General features: G+C 37.2%; 1 protein-coding gene across 21 annotated transcripts in view; it reads right to left on the bottom strand.

Moving 5' to 3' along the window:
• Positions 1–23,335, bottom strand: part of MYT1L (myelin transcription factor 1 like) — a 322,031-nt gene that overhangs the window by 49,342 nt on the left and 249,354 nt on the right. For 11 of the 21 annotated variants that reach the window (XM_064145914.1, XM_064145912.1, XM_064145913.1 and 8 more), the window contains 8 exons: positions 22,674–22,764; positions 20,175–20,282; positions 16,798–17,009; positions 10,406–10,653; positions 7,821–8,057; positions 5,354–5,475; positions 4,928–4,990; positions 4,360–4,428 (listed from right to left, as the gene is read on the bottom strand). In XM_064145914.1, coding sequence (XP_064001984.1) covers positions 4,360–4,428; positions 4,928–4,990; positions 5,354–5,475; positions 7,821–8,057; positions 10,406–10,653; positions 16,798–17,009; positions 20,175–20,282; positions 22,674–22,764 — 1,150 coding nt within the window. The remainder of the gene's footprint in view (positions 1–4,359; positions 4,429–4,927; positions 4,991–5,353; positions 5,476–7,820; positions 8,058–10,405; positions 10,654–16,797; positions 17,010–20,174; positions 20,283–22,673; positions 22,765–23,335) is intronic. The other 10 variants (XM_064145922.1, XM_064145920.1, XM_064145918.1 and 7 more) reach the window with 2 other exon arrangements.

The following is a 23,335-nucleotide window of genomic DNA, read 5'->3' on the forward strand; positions in this document are numbered from 1 at the left end:
GATTAAAATGGACTTAACATATGAGTATTCTTTTTTTGATAGCTGTCACTGGGTAGGCTGTTAATTGCATTCTCACCACAGTTAAGTTTATTCATTAAAAAAGTGTCCCCAGATCTTTGAGAATTTAGATGCATTTTACAGGTACTATAACCAAAATCTTAATGCTGGAAAAGCTTGGATTCTTGCCAGATATTAATCTCTTCAGAGACCCTTAAAGCTGCTGATCTCTATTTTTGTGCCAGCAGTGGTAACTGAGAATCAAAGCCAAAGAATTTTTCCTGGTGTTGGGAGATCATTGACCAGGCTGTATAGCTGTGCTTTGGTCTACTGATAGACTGTGCACAAAGACTCAGTTTTCCACCTGTGCTTTGGGAAAAGTGGAGGATCATACAATCTGCACATTAAACTAAGCAAGAAGCCTTGCAGAAGAGAAACATAAGTGGCAAGAAATAATATGCTGACTCTAGAAAAAAATAATTGAAAGCTGCAAAATTACTATACTGGAAACCAGGAAATGTGAGTGATGAAATCTGGGGAACAGGTCTTGTGAGGAGAGTCTGGGTGCTGAGGTTGTTTAGTCTGGAGAGAAGGAGGGTGAGGGGAGACCTTCTTGCTCTTCGTAACTCCTTGAAAGGAAGTTGGAGAGAAATGGTCATTGTTCTCTTCTCACTAGCTACTAGTAAAAGGATGACAGGAAATGGCTTCAGGTTGTATCAGGAGACATTTAGGTTGAATATTATAAGAAACTTCTTCAATGTAAAGACTCTCAAAGCCTGGAATAGTCTCCCCAGGGAGGTGGTTAAATCCCTATCCCTAGAGGTGTTTAAAAGGAACAGATATATGTTACTGAGGGACATGCTTTAGCAGCAAATGTTGGACTTGATCTTAAAGATCTTTTCCACCTAAAATGATTCTATAATTCTATGTATGTGGACCCACAACTACCAAAATACAATACAGTGAGCATAACTCTCAAGCAAAATAAGCTTTCCTCTAACCTTTTCAGCTTTTCTTATTATTTGAATTAGGAATATTATCTGAAAGGTTAATATTAAAAGTTAAATACTAATAAACAATAGTTTATTAGTATTCTTTGAAGCAAAATTCCCGTTAGGAAGCTGCATTATACATAACCTGTGTGTGTTTTACAATGCACAGAAGATGATCATGGATTGATGAAATGTGATATAAAAGCTTTACCAGCACATGCATGATATTTGTTGTATAAACTATGCCTGGAAAAGCAAGAGATATATCAAATCCTTCCAAACTTTCCAGTTCAGAAAAAACGATCCTTATGTTGCACTACCAATTCTTCTACTGCACTATCAATTATACTCTGTATCCCACATATTAAAGAAGTATATGCCAGAAATCTTACAGAGGTTGAAATCTTTATGCATGACTGGAAACAAGTACATTGAAAACTAGAACAAGATGAAGAAGAGATGAGATGAGAACAGTACAGATTGGTAGGAACAGGACAGAAGGCATCTTGGTTTGGGATATAGGCAAAAGAATGTGTATGCATTTTTCTCTACAGCCTGGGGCAGGAGCCAAGGTTACTGACTCTCACTTCTCTTCCACTGGCAGCAAATATGTATGAAACACACCAGCAACATTCCTCACCTACCCCTGGTGTCAGTCCACGCAGAGCGTTATACCTTCTACTGCTATTTGCTACCACAGTAGTTCAAGTGGCCTATACAGTGGATATTAAAAGTTCACATGCTGACTGGTGGCCTGTCAGAGATCCAGTATGATTCCACATCATGGAATCTCTGCTTCTTTTCAGCTTGCTCTTTTTAAAAGCAAGACCTTGCACACAGAAATATAACAGATGTAAATGAAGTATTTCACAGTTTAAAAATTCCCACATGAAAATCACTTGTGTAGCTTTGATTTAGCTGGTTTGTGCATACATATTATTATTTAGATGATCACATCTTCTTCCATCTTAGGCAGAAAACAAGAGCATAAATGAGAGCTGTATAAAGAATGCTGCCATCCATAGGACTCCTGCTTCCCTCCTTTCAAATGTATGTGAGAAACGTGAAGAAGCTTTATTTCTCTCTCTGTACCAACTTCATTGGGATGTAGAGATAGAGAAGAATCAAAATATAAACGTGATGAAGGTGGGAGATGGGCTGATTAGACAGGGAGTTTGAGAGACAGAGCAATGGAGAAATAAATGATGAAGGAAAATAGGACAGAATGAATGGAATGAGTGGAAGCTGGGACTGACTAGAGTTTCAAATGAGAAGAAAGGATAGTCCCATGACTGTTCTGGAACAATACACTATGTCCTATTATTTTGGTAGAGTTTATCCATTTTCACAAAGGGTCAGTCACTCATCACATAGAACTGCTGAACTCCCACATCTCCAAACAAATTCAATGGGTACATGGCTTTGAACATATATGCTTCACTACAGTATGAAGGACTCTGAGAAGTTGAGCCCCAGAAGTCTCAAACTGAGATCAAAATAATATGACCAAGTTTTCTGGCTTTAAAATGGGGATAATACCAAGCCTGACTTATTTCAGAGTATAACTGCAGGTGAAAATAAATTAGTTCCTTTATAACCAAGGCAAATTAATTTGGAAATACTCAGATGCAGTGGTAGTGATAAATGTGTGGGTGAATTAGTAGCTGTATCTTGAGAGTACATTTTGAGAGAAGTACAGTGAATAACAGACAGAGCCACACATGGGATAATGAAGAAAACAGAAGAAATTCATCAGTTGCTTATGCAGTGGTTACTGTCTGCCATGTGCAACAAATTACTCTGCTATCCTACAGAAACATGTATTATCAGAAAGTGAAGGACTGCCTTGCAAAATGAAAGTGCAAAACAGAACTAAATTTGCCTGCTTAAAATTTTAACATTTCCTAACTTTTGAATTCACTCCAACAGAGCTTATTACAATAACTGATAAGTAAAGAATTGAGCCTAAATGCTATGTAAATAATTAATTCTGGGCCTAAAAATGTAACTTTAAATATGAGTTAAGTTGGCTTTAGTAAAGCTTAAAATTCTCTCTATCCAAAACTGCCATGAGACAGGAGTGGGATCTCAGGTTTAAGTGGAAACTTTGCAAAGGCTAAGGGCAGCAATGTGCTTAAAGTACTGTTCATGCTGCATCAAGAGTCTTATCTGCATTTACTTATGAGATCAAGTTTCCTCAATTCATCACAATCAAAAATCTAGGTCCAGACCTGAGTTTCTCTGGGGTTATATGTTCACGTCTTACTCTGCTTGTACTTACATGTTTCCCCAGTATCACATATATTCCTTCCCCTTGCACATCACATAGCCTTCTAGCAGCAAATACCAGCACAATCTAAACCGATGGTTTCAAAATGTTATTTTCAATGGGGTGTAAATTTCATTGTATTGCTGGCATCTAGTGACTAGAGTAGCTAAGACTAGAGAGCAATCTTACCTCGGTAGCTTACTCATGCTTGTGTTATTATCCTTCCTATGCTTTACATCAAGGTTTGTGGAATGTACTCAACTCAGGAAATGCTGTTTAAGGCACTCATGTATGTAAAGACAGAAACCTGCTAGGCATGGCGGCATAAACTATCCATTCATTCTTTCTCTACTCAATCTTTCCTTGCTACTTGTGAGTATTCTTCCATGTTAAACAACAGTATCAAATCAGGAGCACCACTACATCATATCACTAGCAAAATGCTATAGTTCCTCTACGTAGAGAGCTGCAGTTGAGCATATGGTGCAGAAAGACAGATCAAAGCTAAGTCTCCCCACTCTCTAACTTTCATTGCTCACAATTGTCACTCTAAAGAACTGAAAGGAATTGTAAAGAACACATTTTAGGTAGGACAATAACTAAGGAAACACTAAAAACCACAGTCAAATGGAAAAAATGCATTAAGTTGTTAACAGTGATACAAACCTGGGGAAAAATATGCAAGCATTAGGGAAAAACAAATTGCTTCCCCTCTAATTTATGTCTGAGAAACTCCAGCACTTGACTAGTTGTGCAATTAGAAGTATTTTATCAGTCTAATCGCATGAGAATTTTCTGTTCTAACTAGTAAACTCAAATGTTCAGGAAAAATAATGGAATAGGAATTCAAATATTTAGATGAAATTCCAACAGTTCTGCCTTTTGAATCTAATAAACACATGTAAAGGAAAACTATGTCATCAGATTATGCATAAAGCCAGCCTACATGGGAATTTCTAGTGACTTCAATGCACGTTCCAAAAAGGGTCATACTCTTCTGCAGCAGCTCTCCAGACAGTGTTTCTAATTTCTGATACAAACATACACAATTTGCAGGCAAAGAAATGTTTATAAAGAAGATATTTGTTCTTTATATCTTACTTGAGTTCTTGCGAGCTTGTGGCCAGCATACTTCGAATGCTTTTGTCAGCCAAGGGACAGCCAGATAAACTGTAAGACATGGCAGGATGTACAAGTAAGTTAATCTTCTCATTAACTGAACAATCCCAAACAAACACAACATAAAAATTAAAATGTAAAAGTTTGTAATGCAGAAAAGCGATGGGGCAAGTGCTGTAATATTGAATTCTGTAATATAGTTAACCCTCTGAATATATTAGTTATCACCATTACTTCCAAAATTACAAACTGCAAATGTTCTTGTTTGTTTGTTTGTTTCACTAAGAACTAGGAAAATGTAACAAAAAAAGTATTTCAGATTCCTGGGTTAACTACTTAAATGCTCAAAGATACTTTGGAAATTTTAGTAATCTATTTAAAAATAAAAGACGTTTATACAACACACAAATTAGCATGCTTTTAAGATCAACATATATTACTCAAAGGGTTAACACATAGTTCAACGTTTTACTTTGACAGCATTGTTGAGGTAAGCTGAAAACAATAAATTGAAAAGACAGAATCCACCATGAAAAAAATGAAGTCACACCTTCTATGTGAGGCGTAATTACCAGTCACATGACCACTCCCATCACACCCTGGTGTTGGACATCTGCCACCAAACAAAAACAAAAACAGCCAAAATAGTAAGTATGTTTAAAAAAAATAGGCTTTTAAAAGTTTCATTGTTTCCAGTTTAGCTGCAATGACTGCAAGGGGTTTTTAAGCATCCTAATCGAAAAGCTGCAAAATGAACAGGTTTAAATGAAAATGGCTCAATACAATATAGCATCATTAAGAACAAGCAAATACACATTAGCTTATCACTTTACTTAACTGGCAGTTTGAAACATTTATATGCTGCAAATGTTGCATGCTCATACTGCAAGGCGTATATGTACTCATTTGTTTAAAAAAAGACAAAGAAAGAGAAGGTTAAAAGGAGAAAAATAATTTCACCTCACATTATGCTTACGTTATTAAATCCTTTTTGTTCTCTTTGCATTGAGGGTATTTGGGTTTGGGGCTTGGGATTGTAACTTCACCAGGATACCTTCTTTCTTCAAGTGCCTCTTGGAAAGGATCCAAATCTTCTGGCTACAGGCAAATACACACATTAGCTTCAGCTAGGTGAAATTACAACTGACACAAAATAATGCAAATCATAGAATAAGAGAAGGTACTGGGTTGGAAAGGGTCTCTACAGGCCATCTAATCCAACCCCCTGCAAGAAGCAGGGACATCCCCAGCTATATCAGGTTGCTCAGAGACCTATCACACCTGACCTTGAATGACTTCAGGGATGGGGGCTCCACCACCTCACTGCACAAGCTATTCCAGTGTTGAATCATCCTCATAGTACAGAACTTATTTCTAATGTCCAATCTAAAACTACTCTTCTTTAGTTTAAAACATTGCCCTTTGTCCTAGTACTACATGCCTGCTTGTTTTCTCCTTCATTGTCCTATTCTGCCAGAGAAAACTCACAAAATTAATAGGTATTCTTTCATTGATTGGAACTTTAAATAATACTGGGGCATTTTTGATATTTGGATATTATAAAATAGTATCTGGATATTTGCATACATGGATATTTTGGATACTTAGGGATATTTTGATATTTAGGTATTTTTGGCTATTTTTAATATTTGGATACTTTGGATACTCTATGGTATGTGGAATTAGAGCTTATTAAACTAGAAAAAAAACATAAAAAGCAAAATAAAGTTTTATCTACAACTGTCCTATCATTTTGCTTTAAAAGAATCAGTACTTTTTTTTCCTAAAGTCACTGCAAAACACAGCAATGAAGAAAAAGTATCTTAGGCACAAAAAAAAAAAAAAACCCAAGTGTAAATATATTCAATAATGATTTTAATGGTTTAGGACATCTCAAAGGTGAAACAGGAGCAATCTTAACAGCTACACACAGAATCTCAATCTAGAGTAAACCTCAATGGATCTGTCTGGCAAAACGGAATGATGTAATTTAAAATAAACATCACTGATGTGTTCAGAAATGCACAAAATTCTATTTCAGGAATGAAGTGGCTGAATGCATTGATTTAGTGATTCCTGAAGATGGTGCCATAAACACTGCAGTAGAAACAGGGAGTTCTGCCTGTTCCACAGAACTTGCTATACTGTCTGGTTTACCACACATTTCCTTGGCAGTGACAGATTTCCTCCTAACTTCAGTGAAATTAATATCATTCCTGCAGTCAACACCAAAACTAAAATGCATTTTGTATTTAGCGAAAATGCCACTTTGCTATATAGAACCATAGAACTGTTTCAGTTGGAAAAGATGTCTAATGCCATCAAGTCCAACCACCGACCCAACATCACCATGCTCACCAAAACCAGTTCCAAATGCCATGTCTACCTGTTTTTTTAAGACCTCCAGGGATGGTGACTCCACCAGCTCCCTGGGCAACCTATTCCAAAGCCTGATGACTCTTCCAATAAAGAAAGATGTGTTTCAAAAGTTGCTGACAATACTTCTACAGCTTAATTCAAATTAATTTAAAAACATCAAGAGATGTGTTACACAGAAACTATCAGCCTAATTTTCTGTTAAAAAACAAAATAACCCCTACAAAACCCAGTAAACAATCTCTAGAAGTCTGCAACCAGCTAAAGTGCATTGGGTGCAGGGCTCTGGACTGCACAGTGGATGAATAAGGACTAAAACATAATGAACAAAAGCACTGTCATCAAACCTTGTCAGGAGACCTCTTCAGTGTCCTGGCTATCCTAAGTTTTGTGAAGTAAAATTCTCTAACATATTTTCTTTATTTGTCTCTTCTGTTTAAAAGGGGTTTGGCTTTCTCCTGGTATTATGAATTGAATAGTAGCAGTGATTTCTAATATCCATTCTTTTATTCTTGAAAGGAAGTAGTTCATGAATACAGGCCTTTTCACACACATGCAACCAGCAGGAGTGTATAAGTAATCTAGAAGAAGATTAGCTGAAACAGTTAAAATCTTAAATTATACTCTGCTGCTTTTGTTTAAATTGATTTCTGCGTAATACATGCTTTCAAATACTCAGCACATCATTTATGGTTTTCAAATTCAGGATAATATCTTGTCTTGTCCCGGTGTTGCACAGTTATGTCAACTTGCTTATACAGAGTAATGCAATCTGGATATAGCAAAACATCTTTACTGCAGAAAATATTTGTTAACAAGATGATACTGTTAGAAAACATGATTCATATTTATCATTCAAATGTTGTATTATGGAACTTAGTCACAGATCAAATGTGTACCAGCATGATATTCTCCTAAAGATTAACTAGCACTAAGTCCTTTCGTGATAAAAATCCACCATTTTTATCATGTATTAATTTTGTTTGCTCTTTCCTTCCAAATTTCAGAAATACAATGAGTTAGCAAAATTAGATCATGACAAGAACTAATAAATGAAACAAACATACATTAATCTCTTTGGAATCATCTTCATCTATCCTACTGGGCTTCATTTTAGTGTAGTCCACTGGCAAGTCCCAGCAGTCCCCCTCATTCAGCTGGTAACACCGGTTATTCATCACAGCTTGCCGTTGAGGGGACATTGGCTCCAGTGGTGTCAAAATGGTACAGCAACCATCTCGCTGTCTCTGCTTGTTTATGCTTAGATCCAATGTCCCATTTTCATCGACTTCCATATCAGGATTCTGCCAAAATAAGAAAGATATCGTCAATTCAGCTTCACACCAGCAAACTGTTACCTCTTCTGGAATCTGAGTGCCTAGAAGAATGATAAAATGCTTTTCCATCCTGTATAAATTGTAAGCATTGAGACCTCTCCCACACATAGCATGACGCTGTTACACAACATTAATGCTGTTACAGTAGATTTTTTCCTGGCTAATGTGATGTTTGGAGGAAGAGCAGAGAGTCTCCACTACTCCTCCTGCCACCCAGCACACAGTTAGAAAATTTGGAACAAAAAAGGAGAAATCTCTAAAGGTATTTTCTTGTTGTTGTCTTTATGTCCCTGATTTATTCTGTGACAAGTGAATACCTCTGAGCTAACATCTGCATAATTCTTGTTTCCAGTCCTGACACCTGTCTGGGTGATTAGAGTAATGAAAAACAGCTAGCATCAAATAATATTTGTTTCATTGCTTATTTAACATGAACAATCAACGCTTGAAGAGATAACATCAGAAAATTGAGCAGGGAGGTTAAGGCACCCAAATGAGTCCTTTTGGACACCATTTTCCAATAAGAAAAGGCATTCAAATAGCACAGTTCCTTCCCTGCAGATGTAAATGTATTAAGACTTCTTATATCTATCTTTTTGCTAAATAACTTTAGGTGGCAGAATATTTGCAGCAATACTTGTGTCAGTTTCTGCAGAGACTGAGGCTCTGTGATAAACAGGATCAGTAGGGGCTCTGACTTTGTCTTTTACAGGGTTGTCTAGCGTGTTAGATGAGAAGATACTATATTATTAAGATAGGGTATCTTAAAATGAAGACAAGTTAAAAAACAAACAAACAAAGGACAGGTAAACCAAAAGTGCCCATAGAGAATCCCTCATCTTTTAAAAAACAAAACACTCCACAGAAATTTGTTTTCAAAACTGATGTGGATGCCACTGACTCCTCCCGTCTGGTGACTTCCTCCCCTCTTGAGTAACAACAGAGCTGCAGGAAAGCACTGGGAATGCAAATGTGTCTTTCTGAATTACTGCATGTTGTCAGAGCAGATATCTAATTGCTGCTATCCTGCTAATTTAATTCAGAAAACACTTGTTTATCTCCTCAGACTCAATCCTTTAGACTCAATATATGGTGACACAATAGGAGGGAGGCCCTTTCTGGTTTTGATACAGAAGATTTTTAACATTTTATTCCAGCATATTTTCCATTGTGCTGATATAGAGAACGACTGCAATTATTTACATGCCAGGAAAAGCTTTCATTCTTCAACAGCATTAAATAAATTTATATAAAAACTCAGTATCTGAAAACAAAGCCATCAGCCATTCTGGTTTAAATCATGATTATTACTGATACCTTCTGCTACAGGTTTAGTTTGTTATGAATGATAACAGGGTTTATCACAATGAGAGGAAGAAAACCTTTGCCTGTATGTAGAAGAGCAGAACATGTCTGCCAGCTCAAAAGCTCTTTTATGAGCACAATAAAAATGTTTCCTCTGCACAGCATCTGCCCACTCAGCCATCTAGTGGTCTCCTATAGGTAGCATTGTACAGTTTGCTGGTACATCTTAAATACTTATTTCTTAAGAGCTTTCAGAGTCAAAACTTAAAATTTGACAAAAAAAAAATATTCTGCTAAATCTTTAACAGATGTTAACAGTGAGCTGGTTTTCTTAATATAGAAAACTCAATAACGAAGGTTTTCATTTATATCTGTATAACTATTTCATACTGAGGCTCTGTGAACATACAGAACATTAGTGACCCTGCACAATTTTGAAGCACATTTCAAGTCACCTGCATTGGAGGTTCTGCTCATTTCAAATGTGTTATGCAGTGACTGTACTATCACAGACAGGAGAGAAATTATAACATACAAATAACATAGATTTTTTTGTAGATCTTACAAACTTAGGTCCCATTTGTGACTTGTAAATGAAAATACATAATTAAATCTTAATCCTTTCACAAAACCTATGAATCAGACTATGATTAGAAAAAAAAAAAATCATCAGTGCAATTAAAACCTCTTGAGCATTCCAAACATACTTCATAATTATAGATCTCGCCAGTAAGAGACAAATTAAAGAAGGAGTACATGCTATCAGTATCAGCAGTTTATACACCGATCAGGATTCCCCAAGATACTTGTGAGCAATTTGCATTTTTTTTTCCTCCCTGCTTTAGCAGAGCCATCAGATTATGCTAATTTTGAGGAAAAGTAAGAAGAAGGAAAAAAAAAAAAACCCAAACCCCAAGATGTACTAAATCTATTCTTCCATTTATCAGGGCCACAGAGCAAGTGCAGTAAAGAGAAATCTTCATTAACAAACAGAATTACTCATTTTTTACCCTCGCACAGAGATCCTGAGGCTTAGTGGAGAGGTTCTGAGGCATCTCCCTGCAGCGAGTGGAGAGATTCAGAATAGCAGTAGCAGCCATGTGCGCTGCCTCCATGTCATGAGTATAGTCAAAGCTGCTCTTGCTGCAGGTACTGCTGGCACTGCTGCCTCCACCACAACTCATATTGCTGCTGCTGCTAGGGGCATAACTGCTTGTTGTGCTGCTGGTTGGACTGGAATTCTTACAGTAGCGTTTAGCTGTGGGAAGAAATATGACAAGGATGACTCAAAAGAAGGAGCATTCTGCATAAGTGAAGAGAAAAACAAACTGCTGGAGGTGAAATTTATAACGAGCAACAGTAACCAATGCCAAAAAAAAAAAAAAAAGAAAGTAAAGAATGATGGCTGTATTTCTTGATTTCTGTTTGTGACTTATATGCTATATGTGTGAGTTTGTATGAAATAACTGCCTGTAAAAATCTGTATGATGTGATTATGAATTGTGCTGACAAACAGGCTGGATTTAAAAAACAATAAAACCACAGAAACACTGCTTTTACTCCACATGTATAGTCAGACAAGCTAGGATCTGCTTGGGTTCACTCGTTTTTATTAATGAGGGGCAACATAATGCTATGGGACTTTATCTATTCACACGAGAAACCTGTCAGTTTAAGGTCTAGACTTCACAGAGCTGCTAGAGATCAAGTCCACTATAAGGCTGATGGGTTTGGTCTCTGGGCCCAGAGACATGCTACTCATGTCCTCAAACACCCCAGGCTTCCTAAAACGTTTCTTCTTCCTGCATCACAGGCAAATGTTATGACACTGGCAATCAGAAAGGAGAGGAGAGGAACAGGGTGGAAGAAGAAAGGCGGTGGTCACGTGTGTGTTTTACCATGGCTTGCACAAAGGCAGAAGAAGTGGCTGTATAAACGGAAACAGAGAGAAGTGAAATGTCCCCATCTTGAAATAACCTGAGTACCTACAGACCTTCATAAAACCAGTAAGGACCAAAAGACACCTCTTCCTGCTCACAATGAGGACTGACAGAAGCCATGAGCAGTCACAGAAGAGCTAAGGCACTGACAAAGCTCAGGCCCAGCCTGTCTAAACACAATACGGAACTATTGCTGCCTTTAAGAAATGCTTTTTGCAGCCACAGGTATTTCAGTAATAATAGAAAACAGCCTTATTAGCCCATTTACTTCTCCATCCCTCTTCCCCAACAAACTGTTTTTAAAGTGGTTTTTTTTTTATATAAAAGGCAAGAAAGTGTGAGCTCATCTCCTACATCTAAAAGTTCATGTATTTTCATTAAAAAAAAAAAAAAAAGCCAAGGTCAGAGGATAAATACATGCATATTACAGCATTCCTTAAGAGGGAAATGTACACTGCAGAGATCATACCTTATAGCACAGTATAACAATAACCAACCAGCATGCTGATTAGGGAGCTATACAAAAAAGGTCAGACCCCAGCTACAGCTCCTCCGTGATGGGCTCCATTGAAATGCCAGACTCCAGGTGTATTTGTCTGAGCAGACATACATATAATAATCTGCTCCCATAAGCACAGTCTATTTGTGAACCAAAGGCTGCTTTGGTTCAAAAGAAGACTCTGAAAGCAAAATATCTCTGCTAGAGCTTATGTCATCCTCCTTTCTCTAAAAAAAATGGGAAAAAATAATGGTGATGTTATTTTTACTGTAAAGGAAATAGCACTTCACTTAATTCATAACAGATGGAGTTTTCTCAGGAAAGCCACATAATGCACAGGGTGCAATTTTTTTTTCTTATTTAAGTGAAGTGAATGCTAAACATTCATCACATTTCTCTGTTTTGAACACATTGTAGCACTAGTCTAGCAGGGTATCCACTAATAATAAATCTGTGAACTATTTCCCAGAGTTTCATTATTAATATAGTCTGCGGTGGTCATTAAAAATTCAGCATTTACCCATTGTTATTTTGTAACAATATCCAAGACACACGAGAATTTTCCTATAGTTGTAAGAGGAAATGATGGAATAATTCAGCCTCTACTGAATCAAGCACCCTCTACCACTGAGCATTTAAAATTAGAAATATCTTTCAAAATGTATATGAACAAAGAAAGATTTCAGTTGCTTGGAAAAAAAAACACAAAGGGAAAAAGTGTTAGTCTTGTTATAGCAGGTCACAATTAGACAGACATAAGAGACATACTACTTGGGAAGTTATATATATGTATGTGAGAATGCATGCTAAAGAAAGAGAAAGAAGGAGGCAGCTTTACACACAGGACTATCAGAAACTCATGCAGGCTCCGATATGGACTCCTCTGTGGCCTTGGTCGAACTACATTATCCCTTACATTAATTTTCCTTAGAAATAGAAAATTGCTTCTAAAATGTAGTTGTGTTGTGATTCACTTGCAAAACACTTTGAATATGTAAAGTGCTCTAAGCATGCTACACCATCATCAGCATTTACATTATCAATAATTTACGTGAAGCCTCACTTAGAACTGGCCATGGTTATTTTATCTTTGCTATATCTCTGCATTTTAAGATAAGTCACATAATCCAGACTGGTCATTTGATATTAGCTTTCCAGTAGAAACAAAGACCATCAATTTACAATGAACTAAATCAAGCTGATCACTAATGAAGGAAAAGGTGCATTGTTTTAATACCAAATAATTCAGATTGATGCATTGCCCATCTCTGGTGCACCAGCTTTTGGAAGTTTTGCAGTCCACTTACTTTCATCCAAGTGAAATCATATCTGGAGTACACCTTTTCCATTAAAAAACAGACACAAACCTAACCCAAACTGGCCTCCCATCAGACATGCCTAGGGGTTGATTACAAAGAACCCCTCAAGGTCTACAGGCTCCTCTTGCTGTTTAACAAAGGAATGTGAGAGTTCCCAACAACATAAAGGACCGAAGGAAGATATCTGGAGTGGAATTAAATTCTGTTCAGGAACCTTTGTCCCCAGTGGTGGTTAAATATTGAATGTCTTATGTACATTAATTATAGTTTCAATGCTTTTCCTGACTTGCACAATAGCAGGTTCATCTCACTCAACTTTGGATATCTGATCTAGTCATTATAGTCTTCCTATACAGGCAGTAGAAAGAAATAGGAATTTTCAGGCAATGATTCACCAACCAGTTTTTAACAGGTACTTCAGAGGGAGATGAATTTGGTACAAACTAGAAGACAGGAGGTCTGACTTAAGCATGAGAAAAACTGTCTTCACTTTGAGGGTGCCAGAGGACTGGATCCAGCTGCCCAGAGAGGTTGCAGAGTCTCCATCTCTGGAGACTTTCTAAACCTGCCTGGGTGTGTTCTTGTGCAACCTGCTCTAGGTGAGCCTGCTTTAGCAGCAGGGTTAGACTAGATGATCTGCAGAGGTCCTTTCCATCCTCTACCATTCTGTGATTCCCAATCCTGATATTTTCTCAGTGTTTTGATGGAAAGAGCCAAGACAACTGGTGAAATGAGAGAAACTCTTGCTATCACCTGAGTAACTGAAACATTTGTCTCCTCTGCCTGCTGTATCTAGCTCGTCTATCTCTACTTCTGTATATCATCAGCGTAACATCCAATACACCATGAAATGGATTTAAAATGAAAACCAAGCCCACAAACACAAGATTTCTCAAGGATTATCACAACATCCTACCCCACAATACAAAGCATCCACTTTCTGTTTGTTTTTTACTAAAGCTTACTGGGGAAAAAAAAAAATCAACAAAACAATCCAAAGGAGCTATTTATGTTTATGTCGCTCACAATCATACACTTATTTAACATACAACCCCTTTCTCTGATGATGAAAATACACTGCCAGCCTACAATTAAAAAAAGGATTGAGACATGAAGTTATTCATTGTTCATATCCTTAGCCTGTTTCACCTTATACACTCAGAAAAACAAAAAAGTCTTCTTACTTGCAAGTTCCTCCCCCATCATAGGCTTACTTTCAGGTTTTTCAAGACTTTTCAGAAGTAAATCTATTTTTACATAAGTATTGTTTTGCTGACACTCACAATAAATGGATACTCTGTGTCTCCATAATGACTTTAGCAACAAGGCTATATATATTTTTTATATACAAATATGAAATCACCTAAAATACTGTAAAGTTTCTTGAAGAAAAATGTAGCTTCTAAGTGAAGAGATTCTTCCTGGAATTTCCTTTGCATTCACTTATATACAATAACTGTCAGCAAAATCCTTGTTCCATTGAAAAGTAGTGCCAAAAGTTGTGTTGATTGCAGTGTATACGTGATTTCATTGGTTTATGACTGTAGCTGACTTATCTGAGGAACTTCCACATCTTTTTCCAGTTTAATTCAAATAATTATCAGAGATGCGAATCCTATAAGTTTGACAAAAATCACTAACAAAGAACAAAGAAAAACTCGAGGTAGGTCCCGTCTCTAGAACCACATTGGCATGTCTGTCTAACCAAACAGCACACACATCACTTGGAATCAAGTACCCTGTGTGGCATCTCCTGCAGATCCCATTTGTTCCAGATATGGAACTATTCCACAGGGAGTTAGCTTTCATTTGGCAAACAACCTTCTTTGCTGTTCTGAGTACACAAGAACCATGTATAGTCACTATACTGTCATGAATTACATGTGAAAGGTCAGTCCTCCATGGCTTACATTATTGAACACTGAAGCAATCTCATCTGAATTTTAACCTCCAAGTAAAATTCCTATTTATATCCAAGGAAGGTGAAGTGTGCATAAAGAGCGTGACCAATATCAACCTCATACTGCAACATTTAAGGCCACTGACAAACTTTGATATTTTCAGGTTCTTGTGATTTGAGAAAACAGGTGGAGTTTGTAACTACTTGCTGTAAAAGGCTTATAAATGTGAAAAATCTATATCAGTTATTTAAGTGTCAGTAATTCAGTCTGAAAATATGAATGTCCATGGAGTCCTCAGCAATAGTCTGATATATACAAATAACAACAGCTAATACTTCATTTAACTTATACTGATGTGCACTCCTCAGCTTAACAACCATAGAGTTAGTGCTTTACCTTTGTCCAAGCCCTTATTCTACTACAGGAAAAGAAGACAAGTGTATGAGAGATTAAAAGGGGGCACTTTTACTCAAAAATATGTTCTCTTTCACTACCATTTTCTTTTCTCCTATAGTGCAGGGACACACCTGTTGATTCTGTGAAAAAGCAAAATACCCAAAATAGCAGAAATATGAAGGCAATTGCTGTAGTAATTTTCTTTCTCCACTCACCTACTTTTGAATGTCAAAGTCTGTGTCAAGCAGCACATGGCAACAACAATAAATTGTTCTATATAGTATGCTTATTTCTGTTTTCCTGAACTAAAATTTGACACCTGCCTGATGTTTCCTATGGTAGCCTGAGAGTAAAGGCAAATATTTTAGCAAAATAATAAAAATCCCAACCCTGTTACCATAAAAAATAATATAAAAATAAAATAAAATAAAAATTAAAAGCAGTTAGATTTACATGTATAGCATCATAAAATCACTAAGGTTGGAAAAGACCTCAACACAACATCACCATGCCCATTAAACCATGTCTTGAAGCACCATGTCTATAAGCACCTGCAGGGATGGTGATCCACATCACCTACATGGGCAGCCTGTTCCAGTGTCTGACCACTCTTCAGTAAACAACTTTTTCCTAATATCTAATGTGTGCATATATAAATATATATATATAAAATTATATTGCTGTGGAAAATTCCCAATGTCCTCAAAAGCTACATTCTAAATCCATATTCATTTTTACCTTACAGTTCATTCTTCTTCAATGATAAAAATCCTCTTGCCTAACAGGCTCCATCTATCCTGTTCTCCTGACCTGGAGCCACTTTCAGCCTACTCCTAAACATGTTACTTCTCTTTGGTTTTCCAGAGAATTCAACAAGTGTATTCATGAGGACAAAAGGAGCAGAAATGCTTCATGAAGCATCAGTGATTTCTGAAGTGAAGGGGATCCAGATTTAATATTTCTGTATCACCACAGAGCAAATATGTTATCTCTTTATGGGTTACCTGAAGTACCATACAGAAGTGAGAGTCCTAACACGACCCTTGAGGCCAGGTCACCCAGCTCACACACAAGGACTAATTCTATCACTTTGCTTTTATTGCCATCTCAACACACCCCAGGACCTTAATAGCTGGAGATGTTCTTTTGCCAGGGCAACAATCCTGAAGCAAGCACCATATAAAACAACTCTTTTTAAAAAGACCTTTAAAATAACTTACACATGACAGCATTCCTCATAATACTATATGAAGATGAAAACATGTCTTATTTGTATGATGTTTACATACACAACAACATGATTAACTGCAAACTTGTCTCTCATGTATAAGAGTGTGCACCTCCTACCATCATATCCTTTGGGGGATATATCCCTGGATTGCACCTTGGGAGCTATGGCTCTCTTGCCATAGGCATGGTTGTCATAACTGTTATATTCAAACGTAGTCTTAGAGTATTTCTCTAGTTCCTTGGCCAAGTTGGAGCGGGGTGTAGTGGTGGGGACATTGTTTCTGTAGCCATACTGAGGGATCTCCAATTGCTTAACAAAGCACATGGGCCTAGAAATTAAAGATATGTAAAGTTTGTTAGATGCAGTTCAGTTTACTGTGTCTGTGCATAATTTATAGTGCAGATTAGAAAATCTTAGTTATTTCTTGTACTTAAGAGACAGCAATATATTATTGCATTTGCTTAGTTTGGTTATTTTCAGCAGACAAACAATATATATTTTCTTGAACAACACCTAGACAAAATAAATTCTAATACCATTAAATGTAGTCTGTAGCTAAAAGTAATTGAAAATTCTGTTTCAAAGTATTTCAGGGTTTCTGTTTCTCCATGTAATTGTGTCACTTTGCAAACATTTCCTCTTTTGGGAGGGGAATTGAAGTGGGGCAATCAGATTGACAGAAGACATTGGGACTAATTCTTTAAATGTTGAAAAGTAAAAATAGCACTGGAACCTCCACTTAGTTAATGAAGTTTCCTCTGAATTTCTTTCAACAGTGTTGTATGCTAATTTCCTGTATGCTTTCCAAAGGAGCTTCATCCCTCTATGTACAAATCCATGTTCATCTTGAGTAATACACAGGCGAGTGCCATGATCTCTGTTAACTTTGAGCTGCTGCATCACAGGTCCTGCTCACCCCTAAATGCAGGGTTCTGGCAGGAGCTGTGATTCCTGACACACAGGTAGACACTTCAAGGGAAGGCTTGCAAATTAATACAGGATAAACTGTATCAGGTACATTTCCCTTTCATTCGAGATCAGGGAGGATAGTCAGGGAAAATCCTGACAGATTTCATTCAACCACTGGAGAAACTTGCGAAATCTCAAAGAAGAATGCTATAGTGACCTCCACTGTTGCACTGTCTTGTGCATCTGGACACAGGAGGCATCAGCTCTCAAAGCAGGTACAAGAAGGTCAAGTCCTGCAAATCTTACCTATGTAAGAAAGTGTTCTATGAGTAGGTCGTAAGGAGCACTTGCTACACAGTGGTGCATGTCTACCTACTGTGGTAGCAGGAGGTAAAGATGATGAACAGCACTTCTGAAGTGCTTCTTCTGGAATCAAGAATTACAGAAACAAGGCTTTTTTTTCCCCTCTTTTTTTTTTTTTTAAATACATTTATAATGAGAGGAAATGGAAGGAACATTCATAGGAACATAAATTTTGTCAAGACCAGAAGTATCATCATGCTGACTGACAAAATGGAATGTGATAAATAGTAAGAAATAGGTTTTGAATATCATGTTTTTTTCTGAATGAATTAATTTTCATAGAATTTAGGCAGGGTATTTATGTAAAGATCACCCAAGAAATCATATTAGTCACACTATTTCCTTTGATTTATGTATGCTCATTCCTTTAGACACTTTTTCCTCACAAAATATAGTGGGCATATTTGAACAAAGAGCTGATATGATTAACATTTTGATCCTGTCTCAACATAATCTATATTTGGTTTAAAAAAAAAAAAGCCATTCAGAGCCTGTACAGTCAACAGAAGTCCTATGAATTTGATTTCTTTTTAAGTAAGAAATTTTAAATGCGGGTAGGATGGAAGCTGGGATGAAGACAAATATCCAAGATTTACTCTTAGAACATCTCTGGCTACCCATCAGTTGCCTGCATTCATATATTGTAAACATCTCCCAAGTTCTTGATCTTGAATACTTCAATGACTTAAAGGTAAAAAAGGAAGCAGGAGACAAGATGAAAGCATTATCTGAGTTGCCTATAAAGTCTGAAACAGGAGTAAGGCTCATGAGCAAAGTGAAGACTGCAGGGAAACTTCCTAGGGACTTTACCAGCAAGTAGGATGATGCTCTTGAGCAGTTGTCTTCTTTGCATGGCATCTGACTTGAGATCCCTGGTAAAGGACATTGTATTTTTGACCTGGTTTTTTTTTTCAATCAAGTGACAAACTGTATTATTCTCTTAAAAGGTGTTTTTTACTAGTAGAATTCGAAGAAGCCTTGTCTAAGGAAACTCTTTGGAATGATGTGTGAAAAAATGTACAATTTCAAGTAGTTGCTGTTAAGATAAAGCTCATCAAAAACCACTCAAGGAAGGAAAACAATGTCCATAGACATGACAACAAGTGTTCTGCAGATGTGAACAATAGTTCTATGTTCTTAGCTCTATGGAAAGACTGACTTTGGAAAAGGCCATCAAGATTAGATGAAGTTTAAGAGACTCTTCTAAGAGAATACTCAAATAAAAATGTTGATAATACAGTAGAAAACTTTCATTTTAAGCAGCCCTATCAGATTTTAAATCTAGAAGACAGCTGAATATTAAGAAACCTATGGGATAAATAGGAAATTCTGGAAACTAAAGCTGCAGCAATTCTTCAACATTCTTTGAGGCAGCTGGGAGGGATATGCTTATCCCAGCCCACAGATATCACAGTGTCCATGGAGAAATTCTGCAGCTCTTGGGGCATCTTCAGCATAAGGCTGGGACAATCATGCAGAAGTCAAGTTCCTTTATATGTATCCTTCACACTTCATCTCTTTAGAAATAGTATCTTTCCATCTAGATTGCTCTAAAGAGGAGACAACAGCACAAAGCTGGATACAGCTTTGAGTAAATGCAGAATCCTACATGGATGAAGATAAGGGGTATAACGATGTTAAACTGGTTCAAGGTCCTTCCTGTGTGAAAATTTAGGACAATTTTTTTTCTACTTCTACCCTTCCTGGTAGTGAGTAGGAAAACAGAGAGAGAACTAAGCCTGACTTTGGTTTGGAATCTAAGCTATACCTGGCATTTTCTTCCAAGTGTCCTGCCAAAAAGGTGTGCTACCAGTTTGGTAATGCAAATAGGGCTTCTGGTTTAGTTTAAACTGATATTTACTAGTAAAAGCCTGCTGAAAAAACCAAGACTTACCGGTAAATATTAGTTTATTCCCAAAAGATACCAACTTTTTTCACACTGTTCTTAGACTTTGCACTCCAGCAGTCATCTTTACACCAAACAATGCCTAAGACAAAAATGAGCTTTTCAGCTTTACATGTATTTGCCAAAATAATTACCAACCCTCCCCCAAGTAGACTGAGTGGGAAATAAACACTGTGAGAATTGGATCCAGAAGCCCTAATTCTAGCTCTTCTTTAAAAGAGATATATATGTATATACAACATATATAATTTCTCAGATTAGGTGAATGTGTGATGAATTCTGTATAATAATAAGTATTATAGTGATTTCTAATACCTTAAAACCCGATCTGATGCCTGGTTTGATTTTGACACATCACAGTTCTGATGCTTCTCTTGAGCTTTAGCCAGTTTCTCTGCTGCAGCAATAGGACATCCAGAGAGGCTGCAATTACAGAAAGGAAATTTAATTGTCTTGTCCTGTGTAGTTTCACATTATAGCACTAATCCAATTACTCCTTCTCCTCCTTAGACAGCATTAGGAAGAATGTGAAGGAAAAGAGTTTCCAAAAGCTTTTTGGTCATATCAATTTTCTCTAGAATGGACTTCCTTTCTTCTACTTTCCAAGTTGCATGGTAGATCTTACATCTGCTTTGCTTCTTTGTCTGTACAGGGGTAGATTGTTCATGGATGTCAGCCGGTGAACATAATACTAGGAGAGGGGAATATAAACTGGAATCTATTGTGCAGCTATTCTGGCAGACTTGTGACCCTCATGCATCTAAAAATGTTGCCAATGAAATGGCTCCTGAAGATGATTAACTGACAACACTACATAGGCCAAATCTTGCACCACTTCACACCTTGCTCAGTTTCATTAACTTCAATCTTTTTGCTGGGCATATAAATGAGTGCAAAATCTGGCCTTGGGTCTCTAAATCTACATCTCATCTATGTCATACTTAGTGTTTGTTCATGAATTTCAACCACTAAAGTATGTCTTCTAGTGGTAGGTGATGAAAAGAACTTCTGCACTTGAATTGAAATCCAGTTAAATTTGCAAATGCTGAACTACTCTTGAAGTGCTAGTAATCATAATAAGCCTGATACTTCTGGGAAAGATTTAGAGCAGAGAAAAACTGACGCCAGCAGATGGTGCTCTTAGTGAAGCTGTAAAAAACCCGTGACCTGACAATGGAGGGGGTCCTTCCTTGTCACAGTCTATTGTGTGCTTATGTGACCGCAGCTTGCAGTGTTCTCCACAAGAAAAGAATTGTGTGTATAGCGGGTCGGGGTGGGGGGGGGAAGGGGGCGGGTAACACCCAAATCATCACAAAATGAAAGGCAAATCAGTGCATTCCCAGATGTTCCCTTCTCTACCGGAAATAAAGGGGGAGGGGGGAAAAGGAATAATTAAAAACAAAAAAAAGTGAAGCAGAGCAAAATGCCCCAAAAGCTGCAGAAAGAGGTGAGCACAGACTGCAGATTGCCAGCCCTCCCTTGCTGCCCTAGTTCTGAGAAGGGATGAGAGGGCTCTGTGAGGTTTTGGAGTCATGCCAGAGGGCAGCTGCGCTCCACTGACATGCTCTTCTTCAGACACCTCAAATATTCCAGTAGATATTCAACCAGACATGAACACTGCTTCAAGCAGCAGTAATTCCCATCAAGCTTTCTCAGAGGATTTTTTCTGCATCTACCGGCAGCAGAGAAGAAAGGGGTACCAGAGCTAATTGCAGATGTGTTGGTACCCACAAGAGTCTTCCAGGTGACATATAGTTAATATGAGGGTCTCTGGTAACCCAGAGCTTGCTAAGACTGAATGTCCAGTACCTGTCTAATCCCATAAGCCTTCATGCTACAATTAACAATATAAAAAAAAAATCAGTAGTAGAAAATTGTACATTTCCCTTTACCTTCTTGCCCACATTTCCTGGAGTTTTAAAATTGTCAAGAAATAAGGACGATCTTGTTCTGTGGGAAAATGGTGATGTATATGGCAATAATAATTTTGGTACTTGTTTGACAGAGTTTAATAGGCAATGGCATACTTTCTATAAGAATCTATTACCAATCTTAGGAAATAATAGAAAAAATTTGCTTTTAAAAAAATATTTGGTTTTTTTTTTTTTTTTTTTTGGGGGGGGTAAGGTGTTTGCATCTAACATTTCTGGCTTCTCATGTTTTAAATTTAATGAGATATTTCTTAAACAGGAAAAGTTCTCATTTAGGTTTAACTAAACAGGAGTTAACTGAGTTTGGAGCTGAGACTGTGGTCTCAGTTGAAACTAAATCTTACAACATCTGTGTAGTTAAAATGCCATTTCTTGTGCAATTAAAAATCATTTTTAGGAGTACAGTGGGGTTTATTTTCCTATAAAAATAGTTATATAAATTGTAGATAAGCTATAAAATAATGCTCTGAAGAGTGAAGAGTAACAACAAGAACTCTTGTCCTAGTCCTAGAGTTGGCATACTCTTCCTTCTCCCTCTGCATACCCATAAGGAGCAGTATCATTTGTTCTATACCACTGCTGGTCAGCTAACATCAAAACAAAAAGAAAAAAAAATCCACCCAAAAAAAGCTAAGGATGCTTAAAATGCCTCCTGTTGATCAACTCATCCATGCTGTAGCAAATGCACACTTGTCCTCCTTAGAAAATACATGAATAAATGTTACTCTTTAAAATGGATAAAGCACACGAAGCACCATCTGTCAATCTTCAGAACAAAACAGCAAAACACACACTCACATTCCCCCCACCATGGACTGCTAGAAGGGCTGCAGTTTGGAGGCACTGTTCCCTCTAGATTGGTGTCCAGCGATGGCATCCTTACCTTCGGTGGGAATTCCTGTTGCTATTTACGTGGCCCCGGCCTGTGCAGCCTGGTGTAGGACACTTAAGAACATTTTCATGCATGGCAAGAACTTGACAAGGAGAGTAAGAGAAAACAGCAGAGTATGAAAACAAGAAAAAAAAAATCAAATCCCAGTATATATGAAACCATTTTAAAACAAAGCAGGATTCATTAACAACCAGCATTCCTCAAAATACACGTGACACACATAGCCAAGAAAGCCTGATGAGAGAAGTATTGTGATCCTATGCTCATTTATACAGGGCAACAGTGAAAGTTATGAAGATTAGAGAACCTATAAACAAATGCATTTCTACTGCAACAGTGAATCAGAAGACTTCCAACATCTTCACACAAAAACACTGAGCAAAGTTCAGCTCAACAGTAAAGGGTCAGTTAGCAACGACCAATTCAAAATTACTGATTAAAAAAAGTATCTTTCAGGAATGTATGTGTTCAGAATACATTTGAAATACACCTCAGTACAATCTTGAACTACACTGAACCCTAAGAAAGCCCAGCCGAGCTAGGAGTCAGTTCTGCCGACTTCCACGTAGATATTCCTATCTATATGATGAACAGATTTGGTCCTTTAGTTTTAACTTGCATTCTCTATGGAAGTAAAAATTGCAACAGATAGA

This window comes from Pogoniulus pusillus, chromosome 7 (assembly GCF_015220805.1).
Source record: "Pogoniulus pusillus isolate bPogPus1 chromosome 7, bPogPus1.pri, whole genome shotgun sequence".
In the NCBI taxonomy this organism is placed as follows: Eukaryota; Metazoa; Chordata; class Aves; order Piciformes; family Lybiidae; genus Pogoniulus; species Pogoniulus pusillus.